We start from the raw sequence: 15,802 nt of genomic DNA, 5'->3' as shown, positions 1-15,802 counted from the left end.
TTGTGTTTGTGTATTTAACTTGTATTATGTTTTCCGCACTTTATTTATTTATTACCAGTTATTTATAAAGCGCACACATATTCCGCAGCGCTTTTACAGAGAATATTTGCCCATTCACATCAGTCCCTGCCCCAGTGGAGCTTACAATCTATATTCCCTATCGCATGTACACGCAGACACATTCACGCTAGGGTTAATTTGTGTTGGGAGCCAATTATACTGCCAGTATATTTTTGGGATTGTGGGAGGAAACCGGAGTACCCGGAGGAAACCCACACAAGTACAGGGAGAATATGCAAACTCCGCACAGTTAGGGCCATGGTGGGAATCGAACCCATGACCTCAGTGCTGTGAGGCAGTAATGCTATCCATTACACTATCCGTACTGCCACACTTTGGGCCTGATTCTGAAATGTATGTCATTGCATGGCTGCAGAGAAGCTGCTGTGCAATACCGTACAACAAAAATGCAATTGCTGCAGCAGATAGCTCCTGCCAGCATCCAATAGCGCAGACACTGGGATCGGCACTCCTATAGAACAGTCCCAGTTGCTACCCCCCAAATGTCGCAGCATGCATCTAAGGGGGGGGACTGTGAGTGATCTGCATGTGCAGAACTTGTACGTAAACCATTGAATTGCCAAATGGGAATCAGGCCCTTTGGGGGTAATTCCAAGTTGATCGCAGCAGGAAATTTTTTAGCAGTTGGGCAAAACCATGTACACTGCAGGGGGGGCAGATATAACATTTGCAGAGAGAGTTAGATTTGGGTGGGTTATTTTGTTTCTGTGCAGGGTAAATATTGTCTGCTTTATTTTTACACTGCAATTTAGATTGCAGATTGAACTCACCACACTCAAATCTATCTCTCTCTGCACATATTATATCTGCCCCCCCTGCAGTGCACATGGTTTAGCCCAACTGCTAAAAAATTGCCTGCTGCGATCAACTTCGAATTACCCCCTTTGTTCCCTGTACTTACTGTATGTCGATCATCTGCGATGTTCAGCTTTTTCTTTGTTTGTTTTTTCACTATGTATGTTCTCTGCTGTCATAAATAAAGAGAATAAATAAAACATCCCTCAATCCAGTCTCTCTCTACAACTCTACCACTTTCCTACCCTTTGCCGCCAGACTACTTGAGCAATTTGTGTGCAGACACCTAACTGAGGCTGGGCTTTTTGTCACCTATGGCAAATATTCAACTCAGTCAACAACCCCCCACCCCCCTCAGTAGATAGTAGTCACCCTTGTCTTGCTTGAATACATACAGTATGTCAATATAATAATGACTGAAATGTTTAAAATGTTTGTAGCGTGAGGGCAAAACCCATTACATTAAGGTGCGAGCATATACAGGTTGAGTATCCCATATCCAAATATTCCGAAATACGGAATATTCCGAAATACAGACTTTTTTGAGTGAAAGTGAGATAGTGCAACCTTTGTTTTTTGATGTCTCAATGTTCACAAACTTTGTTTAATACACAAAGTTATTAAAAATCTTGTATTAAATGACCTTCAGGCTGTGTGTATATGGTGTATATGAAACATAAATGAATTGTGTGAATGTAGACACACTTTGTTTAATGTACAAAGTTATAAAAAATATTGGCTAAAATTACCTTCAGGCTGTGTGTATAAGATGTATATGAAACATAAATGCATTCTGTGCTTAGATTTAGGTCTCATCACCATGATATCTCATTATAATATGCAATTATTCCAAAATACGGAAAAATCTGATATCCAAAATATCTCTGGTCCCAAGCATTTTGGATAAGGGATACTCAACCTGTATTGCATTTACTCTGTGGTTCTGGGCTATCTTCACTTTTGCATTGCAGTGGCCGCCATACTATACATAAAGGATCTCAGTGACTACCATATACTACAGAGAGCATCAGTGACCACCATATAATACAGGGAAAGTGAGGTGACCACCATGTAATTCATAGAAATAATTAATGTAATTAAGAGAGATTGCCATACTGTATATTACATAGAGCATCACAGTGACCGCCATACAAAATAAAGAGCATCATTGTCCGCAAAGCCGTTTGTTCCCGCCCACCCGCTGCTGTGTCTCAGCTGTCAGCGCATGGAGGAGAGCGCAGCTATGTCCGGCGGCAGCGGTGGGTATGATCTCATATAGCAGCCGGTTTGTGATCCAGTCAGAGCTCGCCGACCGACAGCCAATCAGGAGCCACCGCTGTCGGTCCGCGAGCTCTGATTGGCTCACGAACCGGCGGATGGTTTAAGGTCCTACACGCCGCCACCCGCCCGACATAGCCGCCCTCTCCTCCCTGCCCTGACAGCTGAGACACGCCACAGCCGCCTGACAGAGCACTAAGGGGTAGGAGAGGCGCTTGCTCTGCTCTCCTCCCCTAACACACAGCAGCGGTGAGCAGCACAGTGGGGTCGGGGGGCATGTGTGGGGGCATTTGTGTATCTGGCTCTGTGGGGGCATTTGTGTATCTGGCACTGTGGGGGCATTTGTGTATCTGGCACTGCTGGGGCATTTGTGTATTTGGCACTGCAGGGGCATTTGTGTATCTGGCACTGCAGGGGCATTTGTGTATCTGGCACTGTGGGGGCATTTGTGTATCTGGCACTGCGGGGGCATTTGTGCATCTGGCACTGCACTAGCATATGTGTATCTGGCACTGCACCAGCATATGTGTATCTGGCACTGCACTATTGGGGGCATATGTGTATCAAGTCCCATTTTAATTGGCTACAACCATTTTTTGACGCGTGCACTCAGTACCACTAAGGGGCATAACTACTGGGGACATAGCTACTGGGGGGCAGGGCAATTTTTAAGTTGATAATTTTTGTATGGCCCCCGAAGGATTTTATAAATATCCAAATAGCCCTTGGTAGAAAAAAGGTTCCCCACCCCTTGTGTAGACTAAGGGAATCAAACAGTAGACGAAGCATGCGAGTTGTCGTTGCAGCAGCGTTGTAAATCCAGCACCGACGCCGTATATCTGGCACCCCTCCTGGCCTGCTTTCCCCCCAAACTGGCACAATTTTGTATGAAGCTAAATTGTGGAAGTCTGTAAAGTAACTCGCAGGGGTTAATAATATTAGATATGCCCCTGATAGTCTTTTCTAGTACTGTATATTATATAAATTAATAATTACATTTTTTGCAAGTTAAATATTAATTATAATTCAGGTTTATAAAAGAGAACATTTCCTAAAATCTAATTGATGCAGTGGAAGGTAAAATCAAGTTCTCATTGTCTAATTATGCCAAATTAATCTCACAGGGTGGAAAATAATTTCTGACCCCCAAATTGATACCTCAACCCTATAGTGCACAATGCAAATTATACAGTAGTTACTGAAATTACTTGTAAGAAAAGTTCCAGTCCATGTCTATGCTATGTTAGTAAATTTGCCATCACCCCCTCATATAGTTGGGAATCTACATCTTACTCAGGGTGAAACCATCTTACAATCCTGACATTAAATTAATAACAGGGGAAAAAACAGGAAGAAATTAAAGTATAATATGAGAATTTTAAAATAGAATTAAGGTAAAATCAATAAAACTGTATGATAAAATTCTGGGACTATTTAGTAATCGTGGAAAGGCACCACAATATAGGTCTAAATTATTTGCTTTGATTGATGTTTTAAAGAATTCAGTTTACACAAATGAATACTGTATGCTGTATTGCAGATTGTTGATAGCAAGGTCATTTTTTACTCACCCAAGTCAATGACCAGGGGTTTGGGTTTTCTCATAAACATCACTGCATACTGAGCCTAATTCTGAGTCACTCGAATAAATGCCCATTTCATGGACAGAGAGATCGAGTCATGTCTACTTTTAGATTAGCGTGAGACTCAGAATGAAGCCCCCAATGAGCAGCTAATACGTAATCATCTCACCAAATTCACTATAATGTGAGAACCAGAGAAATTAGAGATGGATCAATTTTGCTCTGGCTTTTTTTTTTCACGTCTTCTATAGGTCTAGTGTAGGACTGAATTGTCTTACTCATGTACTATAGATCTTAATCTTCTAGGCCACAGAGGAAAAGGAAGAGATGGAGGAACTACAGGCCTACAACCGTCGTCTACTCCACAACATTCTTCCGAAGGACGTAGCAGCTCACTTCCTGGCGCGAGAGAGGCGTAATGACGAGCTGTATTACCAGTCCTGCGAGTGTGTGGCCGTCATGTTTGCATCCATCAGCAACTTCTCAGAGTTCTATGTGGAATTAGAAGCCAACAACGAAGGTGTGGAGTGTCTGCGGCTTCTCAATGAGATCATTGCTGACTTTGATGAGGTGAGAATAGGGCATAGAGAAAAACTGTCCTACAGAATAAACTTCCTCTTCACTAAATCCACACAAAGCCTGAAATAATTGCACAGTTTATGTATTTATTTGACAGAAGGCATGTTGCAGATTTCCATAGTTTCATCAGCCACTTGCATATTGTACCAGGACAGAGAAACATCTATGTTCAGTCTAATTTATACACCAACCATCTCTGCTCATTAATTCCACTTCACAGATCATCAGCGAAGATGAGTTTCGGCAGTTGGAAAAGATTAAGACCATCGGCAGTACCTACATGGCGGCTTCAGGACTCAATGACACAACTTACGACAAGGCTGGAAAGTCGCATATCAAAGCACTAGCAGATTTTGCAATGAGACTGATGGATCAGATGAAATACATCAATGAACATTCGTTCAACAACTTCCAGATGAAGATAGGTGAGTAGATCACTTCAGATTACAATATTTCTCTTTCATCCACTAGGGGACACTGGAACAGCTTTATATAGTAGGGGTGTGAAACTTTCAACCGGAGGTGTGGCACAATCTAAAAATTAGCATTGTTTGTACAGCCGGCTCCTCCCCTTTTACGCCCCTCATCCCTCAGTTTGAAAAATTGTACTGGGGGTACAGCACGTGGGGGCATTGAGCTCCTTAATTATAAGAGCGGTCCCGGTGCGCGCCGTCCAGCAGGAGTTCGTATTGCCACGTGGCTGAGCAGATTCCCTCAGCCGCCGGAGGCGGGGAGCGGGAGGAGAGACGCTGCAGTGAGCACGCGGCTGAGGAGATTTCCTCAGCCGCGGGAGGCGGGGATCAAGAGCGCACATACAGTAAGAGAACACAGTACCAGGGCTCTCTTCAGCGATGGAAGCAAAAGCTTGATAAATGCAATAGTGTAGGCAGTGGGGCTAACCGGTGAAAGATCCCCCTCCTAATGAAGTGTCCAGAATTTTTCAGTGGTGGCCATCTTAAAATTCTCATGCAGGCGCCAAAACTGAGGAGCAAGGAGTGAACCTCCCCCTCTTATAGGTTAACAAGTAAGACAGGGAATTCTATTGTACTAACCGCTCCCTCTGCTGTTGAAATGTTATATATGAATATTATGAGGATCTCCTGAAATATAATATGATTATGATTTATTTTCAAAGGAACTCTATTACAAAGATCCTGCAGAAAATACGAAGAAGCAAGTGGAGCCAACTCTAACACCGTAGCTGACTTACAGTTGGGTGTGTGACGGTTGCAAGTCGGCTGGTGTAAAAACAAAAAATATTATTTTTTGCTTTTATCTATCTATCTATCTATCTATCTATATATATATATATATACATACATACATACATATATAAATATATAAAATAATTCCAGCCAAGCAAATCAACAACTTTTGCTTCCGTCATCTATCACAGTCTTTTTCTTCCTAGTTTAAAGGGTGAAAGCGCTGTGACGCAGTCTGGTAAGGTGTTTAGTCAACAAGTTGAAAGCACCAACCAAGACTTCCAAGGCCTATTATGTTTGCACGAAATGTAACAAGAAGAGCACGCAGGTTGGCAGCTCCGGGGTGTGCGATTCCTGCTTAGACAAGGACGCTCCACCTGGGAGCAGTGCTCCGTCTAGGTCATGGGAGGATAACCTTGCAGATAGAATCTCCGAGGAGATGGCGGAATCCCGCAAGCAGCAATCGGAATGGGCTGCGGGATTCTCAAAGACGATGGAAGAATTTCTCATCAGGTTAACGCCGCCCGCACAAGCAGTAACAAATGTCCGCAAGGCAGTTAAAAGGCCTCTTCTTATTGTACCAGAATCAGAGGAGGAGGAGGGTCTTATCCATGATACAGAAGAAGGTGAGTTGATTGAAACCAATCTAGACGGCGATTGTCAGGAGGAGGACACGGCAGTCACGGGTCTTGATTCATTCATTGAATTGGTAAAGGAGATCCTGAACTTTAAAGTGTAAGAAGTTAAGGAGCTAGAGGATTTTAAATTGTTCGAATCCCAGAAACCGCTTTCAGCTGTGTTTCCCATTCCTAGAGCTCTCCAAAATCAGATGGAGGAAGCTTGGAAGCAGCCTGATAAACGCTTTCAACTTCCAAAGAGGTTTCAAGTATGTTACCCTTTACACCAATAGTGGATGCTTTACTCGGAAGGTTGTCAAAAAAGACAATCTTACCAATACCTAATGTAACGACTTTAAAGGATGCCTCAGATCGTAAGGTTGACACAGCTTTAAAGTCAATTTTTGTAGCAGCGGGTGCAGCACAGAGACCTGCGATCGTCTGTGCTTGGGTTAACAAGGCCATGGGAGCATGGTCTGGACATATTGTACAGGCTATTGAGGAGGAAAATAGCTTGGAAGAGATTACCCAACTGGCGGAACATATTCGAGAATCAGCTTCATACTTGTTTCAAGCCTCAAAGGATATTAGCAGGACAGCATCACACATCTCCGCATCGGCCATATCGGATAGACGGATTTTATGGCTCAGGGAATGGCAAGGAGACTCTGACACCAAGAAGGCGGTAGAAGCCATCCCCTTTGGGGGAGAAATGCTTTTCGGTCCAGAGTTGGACAAGTGGATTTCACAAGCTACAGCAGGGAAGTCCACCTTTCTTCCTACTCCTTATACGAGAACCACTCCACAGGTTAGGAGAGGTTATTCGGGACCAGTGTTTAATTCATTCAGGTTACAGTCCTTTCGAGGCCGTGGAAGAGGCTACGGTGCACAAGCACGTGGTGGCAGAGGTAGAGGCTGCTCACACGCAACAGCCAAAAAGCAGGATAAACCTGCTGACAAGACCATGGCATGATGGTCTCCCAGCTCACCTGGGGTCCCCCTTGGTGGATGCACGGCTGGAAGGTTTTCGGGACATCTGGACCGAAACATCACCAGACCTTTGGATAGTCAACATTATCTCCCAGGGGTACAGACTGAATTTACAACAGAGACCTCACAGTCAGTTCTTTACAACAGGATTGCCTCGGTGTCTTCAGAAAGCGAGGGCTCTTCTGACAGCAATTCAAAAATTGCTACGATCAGAGGTCATTATACCAGCCTCCGTATCTCAAAGAGGAACGGGATTCTATTTGAATCTTTTTGTCATGCCAAAACCAGGCGGGACGGTCAGACCAATACTCAATTTAAAAGCTTTAAACCAGTTCTTAAAGGTCTACAAATTGAAGATGGAATCACTCCAGTCGGTAATTGCAGGTTTGGAACAAGGAGAGTTCATGGTATCCATGGACATAAGGGATGCATACCTTCATATCCCGATTTGGACCACCCACCAGCGCCGGCCATAGGCATAGGCAAACTAGGCAATTGCCTAGGGCATTTGATATGCCTAGAGGCATCAGCAGCTTCTGCTGATTAAAATGATATGCGGCATGCCTATATTCTGTGTGTAGCATTTCATATGCAAATACAGCCACAGTCTCACACAGTATACTGTATAGGGGTGTCATACGGTATGCCGGCGCTCGGGCTCCCGGCGACCAGCATACCGGCGCCGGGAGCCCGACCGCCAGCATGCCGACAGCGTGGCGAGCGCAAAGGAGCCCCCTGCGGGCACACTATTTTATTCTCCCTCCAGGGGGGTCGTGGACCCCCACGAGGGAGAATAGTTGTCGGTATGCCGGATGTCGGGATTCCGGCGCCGGTATACTGTGCGCCGGTATCCCGACATTCGGCATACAGAAGACCACCCCTGTATAGGCATGCTGCATATCCTTTTAATCAGCAGAAACTGCTTGTGCATCCTAGCCACATAGCAATGCAAATAAAATGCATTTTATAAAAAAAATGTGCCCGACGTTAGTATTGAGGCAAGATTTATGAGGACACATCTGTATGCAAGCAGAGGCAGAGGTCACAGTGTGAGTGCTGTGTGCATGTGAGTGGGTTGGTTGTGCAGTAGTGTTCAGAATATGTGTAAGAAGCATTATGTGTGTCATGTAAAAATGCATTAATAATGTGCAACATATGTGTAAGGGGCATTATGTGTAAAAGGGCATTAATAAAGGTTGTCATAATGTGTAAGGTGCATTATGTTTATAAGGACATTAATAATGTGTCTCATGTGTAAGGGGCATTACTGTGTGGCATTATGTGTATAAGGTGCTCTACTATGTGGCGTTGCGTATAGAAAGGGCACTACTGTGTCGTCTAATGTGAATAAAGAGCAATAGGGTGTGGTGTAATGTGAATAAGGAGCAATTCAGTGTGATGTAATGTGAATAAGGGGCTCTACTGTGAGGAGTAACGTTTAAGGTAAAGTGATACTACTGTGGGATGTAATAAGAATTATGGACACTATCGCATGATCAAATGTGAATAAAGTTGCAGTACTGTGTGGCGTAATTGGAATTGGGGTTACTATTGTCTGGCCATGCCCCTTGCCAGCAAAACACATCCCTTTTTGGGCTGTGCGCCAAATGTGCGATTTGTTCCTATTTAAAATATAGGGGGGTATAAACCCCAAAATACAGACTGCTATGGATGAGGGGTGATGGTGCTGGGAAAGAGGTGCAAGGTCAGAGGCGGAACCAGTGGTGGTGCTAGGGGCCACCAGCCAAAATCTTGCCTAGGGCATCATATTGGTTAGTGCCGGCTCTGCCCCCCACCAAGCTTACTTAAGATTTGCACTGGTGAAGGATCATTACTAATTCAGGGCCCTGCCATTCGGTCTATCATCATCCCCAAGAATCTTTACGAAGATCATGGCAATGATGGTGGCAGGATAGTTAGGGGTCACGATCATACCTTATCTAGACGATCTCCTGATCAAGGCCTCCTCTCAGGAACAACTGATCAAGGATGCTCAGACATCTCATCAATTTCTCATTCAACATGGGTGGATTGTGAATTTCCAGAAATCCAACCTCATGCCAATGCAACGGATCAAATTCCTAGGTCTCATCTTGAACACAGTAAGATTGAGGCCATTCTTACCAGAGAACAAGATCCATGACCTACAGAGGCTAGTGGCTCAGGTACTAAGGACACAGACGGTTTCCCTGCACCTCTGTGTGTAACTTCTCGGGAAGATGGTGGCATCTTTCGAGGCTCTTCAGTACGGCAGACTCCACTCCCGACCATTCCAGATGAACCTTATTGCTCAGGGAGCATGGTCACACTGGCTCCTGCATCGAAGAATCCGACTTCCACCAAAGATACGGATCTCCTTAATTTGGTGGTCGCTGCACGAAAACCTTGCAGCAGGCAAGAGATTCGGCATTTGGGATTGGAGGATTCTCACAACGGATGCCAGTCTCAGAGGTTGGGGTGCTGTCCTAGAGAAACATCAGTTTCAGGGCAAATGGACTTTACAGGAGAGCAGGCTACCCATAAACATTCTCGAACTGAGAGCAGTTTACAAGGCGCTTCTTTTAGCCGAAGATCTAGTCTGGGGTCAACACTTGAAGATACAGTTGGACAATGTCACAATGATGGCGTACATAAACCATCAAGGAGGAACAAAGAGCAAGATGGCATTGAAATAAGCCACAAAGATCTTGTTGTGGACAGAAAGGCGCAACATCATCCTCTCGGCAGTGTTCATTCCGGTAGTGGAGAACTGGGAAGCAGATTATCTCAGTCGCCAGGACATGCATCCAGGTGAGTGGTGCCTATACCCACAGGTCTTCGACATGGTGGTGAGGAGATGGGGTCTACCTCAGGTGGACATAATGGCGTCTCGACAAAATCATCAGTTGCCCAGATATGTGTCCAGGACAAGAGATCCAGCAGCAGAGGGAGTGGACACACTGACACTTCCTTGGTGTTATAGAAAGGTTTAAATTTTTCCACCTTTCCCACTCATACCCCGAGTTCTCAAAAGGGTAAAACGAGAACGAGTATGGGCAATTCTCATAGCACCAGATTGGCCCCACAGGAGTTGGTACTCGGACTTGCGGGGGATACTAGCGGAGGACCCTTGGCGGTTACCTCATGCTATCTCAGGGGCCGTTCCTTCACCGAAACCTGAACAGGCTGCGTTTAACGGCGTGGTTATTGAGACCTGGCTCCTAAGAGACAGAGGGATACCAAAGATGGCCATTCCTATGATGATAGCCGCTAGGAAGCCGGTCACAGCCATGCACTACTACAGAATTTGGAAGAGATATATGGAATGATGTCAGGAACGTGGTTGGAATTAGAAGGAATTCCACTTATCCAGACTTCTACATTTTCTCCAAGTTGGTCTAGATGGGGGACTAGGTTCCTTGAAGGTTCAAGTTTCGGCTCTCTCCATCCTATTTCAAAAGCAGTTAGCATCCTTACCGGAAGTTCAAACTTTCTTACAAGGGGTTCTGAGGATACAACCTCCTTTCCGTCCACCCACTGCACCGTGGGATCTAAATTTATTGTTGACATTTTTGAAATCTCCAATTTTTGAGCCGTTGGAAAGAACATAGCTGAAATATCTCTCTTGGAAGGTTGCGTTATTACTTGCCTTGGCTTCGGGCAGAAGAGTCTCGGAGTTGGGAGCCTTATCATGTAAGAGTCCTTTTTTAATTTTCCATGACGATAGGGCAGAACTCCTTACGAAAGCAGAGTTCCTTCCTAAGGTCGTTTCGGGGTTTCATATAAACCAACCGTTTGTAGTCCCATCTTTTCAGGGACTCGCGGATGGGGACATGTATTTGGATGTTGTACGAGCTCTAAGAATCTATGTACAACTTACGTTGTCATTTAGAAAGTCGGACCATTTGTTTGTTCTCTATGATGGTCAAAAGAAGGGTTGGCCGGCATCGAAGCTGTCGTTGGCTAGATGGATTAGATGCCATTAGGCAGGCTTATGTATCCTGCGGTAAACAAGTTCCTGTTCAGACTGGTGCTCATACCACCAGAACCGTAGGTGCCTCATGGGCGGCTGCCAGAGGTGCTTCTATTACTCAGCTCTGCAGAGCGGCAACGTGGTCTTCAACACACACTGTCATGAGATTTTACAAGTTTGATACTTTTGCGTCCGAAGATTCTACATTTGGATGTTTAGTTTTGCAGGCCACTGACAGCACTCCCACCCTTGGGAGTAACTTTGGGATGTCCCCTACTGTATAAAGCTGTTCCAGTGTCCCCTAGTGGATGAAAGAGAAAAGAGGATTTTGGTACTTACCGATAAATCCATTTCTCTGAATCCACTCGGGGACACTGGACAACCGCCTTGGTGCTGTCAACCGGCTGTGTTCAAAGTTTTTGTTAAAACAGTTAGTGCAAACAGAGTTAAGTGTTCTTGGATGGTGTTTGATATGTTGTACGGTTTGGTTCCTCGCTATGGGCTGTAGTATCATGTCCTATTCTCTCCGTCAAATTTTCCAAACTGAGGGATGAGGGGTGTGAAAGGGGAGGAGCCAGCTGTACAGACAATGCTAATTTTTAGATTGTGCCACACCTCCGGTTGCAAGCCTCACACCCCTACTGTATAAAGCTGTTCCAGTGTCCCCGAGTGGTTTCAGAGAAATGGATTTATCGGTAAGTACCCAAATCCTCTTTTTAGGATGTGTTGATGTTCCCTCCAAAAAAATCTTTCCCCATAATTAAAACGATGCGGTTGTTAGGTCGACCACACTTAGATCGACAGTCAATAAGTCAACCACTGTTGGTCGACGTGCATTAGGTCGCCATGGTTCAAAGGTGGACATTGACACAAGGTCAACATGACAAAGGTAGACACAGGAAAAAGTTAACATGAATTTTTCACTTTTATTTAAATTTTTTTTAGCTTTTTCATACTTTATGATCTACGTGGACTACAATTGGAAATAGTAACCTTGGCCAAATGTGAGGGGACGCAGTGTACTAATTGGGGATCCTACTGATTTTCCAGAGTAAACGACACAAAAATCTGTCAAAAAAATCATGTCAACCTTTTCAGTGTCGACCTTTTTCCTGAAAAAGTGGTTGACCTAGTGACTGTCAACCTAGACAGGGTCGACCCAACTCACCATAAAATCAGTTCCTCTGAGTACATCTGGGGAACACTCCAAACTGTAGGTTTAAAGGGAGACTGAGGATTTGGTGCTAAATAGTTCATTTACCTAACAAAGCTGAATGGAGGCCTCGGCATGCAACAGCATAACCAACAACAACCAGGGGGATGGGGAATGCAATGCATCCCAGGGGAAATCAAAGGAATTGATTTTACATTCAGTACAAAAATCATTTTTCCTTGTTTGTCCTATCTGGGGGACACTGCAGACTGTGGGACTTCCCAAATCAGGACTCCAGAGGGTTGGGCTGGGGGGGGGGTCATGCATCGGCTGAGCTGTGCAAAAAACCTGACATCTAAAACCTGGCATCAGTGGCCACAAATTGCGGAAAATGTGGCCACAAAGCGTGGAACCTGTAAAAGAAAAACTAGGATGGTTGGTTATGCAGCATACGAACTTATGTTACAGTCAGTGATCTATAAATTAATACGGAATGGGTATGTGCGTGACAAGGTTTATTTAGATGCAGTATACAGATGGGTCCTTCGTTATCTTGGCTGACTGAGGTTAGTCGCGATTAGGCATACGCAGCGTGCCTGGGCGCAAGGAGGCACGCCTAGTCGAAGGGAAGCGCACAGAGCATTTGGCGTTACCTTTGAGTGTAATACCTAAGATCATCCACCAGATGTCACTTTTTAAAATCACCAATGCGCAAGCGTGTGGTCTCCATTAAAATACAATACTGAACTACAGCGTAAGAACTACTTTACTGGTGCGTCTCATTGCGCTACATTATGCTACAGTATGTCATACAGTCTATAACAGTATATACAGTACAGATGCAAATAGTACAGCATATACAGATGCAAACAAACAAGTTACAGATACAGTATGGTCTATTGATGTTAGGGATATGTGAGTGTCCAAATCCCGTAGTATTAAGTATAATGGGGAGAGATAAAAGCTCATCCCTAAGTTCCTGGATGCCAAATCACTGTATGTATAGTTTATACAAACACAAATGAACATGTTAAAATACTTGTGTATGCAGACGCAATAATGTGTAAAAGGAATAATGTAGCTCATTGACTTTACAGTATGTATAGTGCACGAAATGAGCGTCCGAGTCCCCTAGCGGCATAAACGAACACCAATGGGAAAGAATCGCTCTTTGCAGTACTTTTACACATGAACTTGAGAATCTTCCATGCAGTGTTGTGGGCGAGCGATGAAGGCTCCCGTCTGCCACGCTGAGAATCCCGGGTTCGATTCCCGAAGTGCCAATCTTTTTTTTGTGTTCCCATGAAATTCACTTTATTATTATTTATTTTTTTGTGTAATCCATTGTAAAACATTCAAAGGAAGGGTGCACACAGGTTTCACACAAATCGGGGTAAATCTGCAGGAGCGACTCATTCGCTATCTAAAATACACAGCGGTATTTGTATTCTGACGCAACTGATGATTGATATTACAGGCAATTTATTACTTTTTTGTCCTTCCTTTATGTGATTTGAAATGCTTAGGGATTACAAATAAAGGTAGAACAAAGAACCTTTGTTTAACACTCTTATGCCCGAACATATATGGTGCGGACAGTTTCGGATCCTCGCATTTGCGCTATACGAGATACTTATGCTAGAGCATGTTTCTGAAAAACCATCTTATTGATAATGGAGGGAATAAATTGTCTATATTACCATAATTGGATGTATCTATTTAAGATGTTTGATTACATTTCTATTTTTGATACACTCAGTAATAAGGAATCTGTGATGTCGGCATATTTGTGCAGGTGCATGTATCTGCACACATATATTTATATGTGCATGTGAGTGTGTACCTGTAAATGTTTGTATACATGTAGGTATATACACACAAAGGAAATTACATAAAGGGTGACCTCTGGTACTGTCTTGACATGATTAATCCGTGTGATATAGGAATAAAATATTAACATAACCACCTATTCATGGAGGTGATATGATCTGAGTGTCTATATGATTATTATTGTTTCTGATTTTTCCCTGTCTGGATTCACATGTGTACATATAGTTATTGTGGTATTACAAACAGAAATCAGTGTGACATAATTATATAGAAACAGCAGGACTTTGCACCAATTTTTTGTGGACGATGTGTTTAATAAACTAATATATATGACTATTCAATTAGTACACTAATAGAACATACTGTACAGAGATACTAAGGACAGTGATTTGGCATCCAGGAATTTAGGGGGGAGCTTATATATCTCTCCATTATACATAGAAAGATTAAACTTGCCACTCTACGTTACAAGAAGTTTCGTGCTAATTAGTACACTACTAGTGTACTAATTAGCACGAACAGTTTGTAACGTAGAGTGGCAAGTTTAATCTTTCTATGTATAATGGAGAGAGATTAAAGCTCCTCATAAAATCCTGGATGCCAAATTACTGTCCTTAGTATCTCTGGGCAGTATGTTCTATTAGAGTACTAATTACAGATTGGTCCACGTTTATCTTGACCTTTAATAGGATTAACTGAGAATGGCCAGTCGGACTTAATCCCCTGCTGTTATGACTTAATCCCCTGCTGTATTGTTCTCTGTATTGTATTGCAGCTGAGAACAATAGATGAATGGTTTATGCTAATAAATCATGTTGTGCCTAGGCGCAGAAAACTAGTCAAGATAACCATGGACCCATCTATAGCTGTTCGTGCTAATTAGTACCCTAATAGAAAATACTGTACAGAGATACTAAGGATGGTGATTTGGCATCCAGGAACTTAGGGGGGAGCTCTTTTATATCTCTCCGTTACACTTAGAAAGATTACAATGGGGAGAGATAAAAGCTCATCCCTAAATTCCTGGATGCCACATCACTGTGTGTATAGTTAATACAGATGCAAATGAACGTGTTAAAACATTTGTGTATGCAGATGCAATTAATGTGTGAAAGGAATAATGTAGCTCATTGACTTTACAGTATGTATAGTGCACGAAATGAGCGTCCAAGTCCCTTAACAGCATAAACGAACACCAATGGGAAGGAATCGCTCTTTGCAGTACTTTTACACATGAACTTGTGAATCTTCCATGCAGTGTTGTGGGCTAGCGATGAAGGCTACTAGTGTACTAATTAACACGAACAGCTTGTAACGTAGAGTGGCAAGTTTAATCTTTCTATGTATAATGGAGAGAGATAAAAGCTCCTCCCTAAGTTCCTGGATGCCAAATCACTGTCCTTAGTATCTCTGTACAGTATGTTCTGTTAGGGTACTAATTAGCTGTTCGTGCTAATACGTACTCTAATAGAAAATACTGTACAGATATACTAAGGACGGTGATTTGGTATCCAGGAACTTCTGGAGGAGCTGTTATCTCTCTCCATTGTAATCTTTCTAAGTGTAATGGAGGGAGATAAAAGCTCCTCCCTAAGTTCCTGGATGTCAAATCACCATCCTCAGTATCTCTGGGCAGTATGTTCTACTAGTGTACTAATTAGCATGAACAGCTTGTAACGTAGAGGGGCAAGTTTAATCTTTTTATGTATAATGGAGAGAGATAAAAGCTCCTCCCTAAG

At 43.4% G+C, this 15,802-nt stretch overlaps 1 protein-coding gene across 1 annotated transcript in view; it reads left to right on the top strand.

The window, feature by feature from the left end:
• Nucleotides 1-15,802, top strand: part of ADCY5 (adenylate cyclase 5) — a 984,560-nt gene that overhangs the window by 942,141 nt on the left and 26,617 nt on the right. The window contains exons 18-19 of the mRNA XM_063934061.1: nt 4,044-4,307; nt 4,537-4,741. Of these exons, the coding sequence (XP_063790131.1) occupies nt 4,044-4,307; nt 4,537-4,741 (469 nt within the window). The remainder of the gene's footprint in view (nt 1-4,043; nt 4,308-4,536; nt 4,742-15,802) is intronic.

This window comes from Pseudophryne corroboree, chromosome 7, assembly GCF_028390025.1.
Source record: "Pseudophryne corroboree isolate aPseCor3 chromosome 7, aPseCor3.hap2, whole genome shotgun sequence".
Taxonomy (NCBI): domain Eukaryota; kingdom Metazoa; phylum Chordata; class Amphibia; order Anura; family Myobatrachidae; genus Pseudophryne; species Pseudophryne corroboree.
Note: the sequence above shows the minus strand (reverse complement) of the source record. Positions and strands in the feature narration are given on the sequence as shown.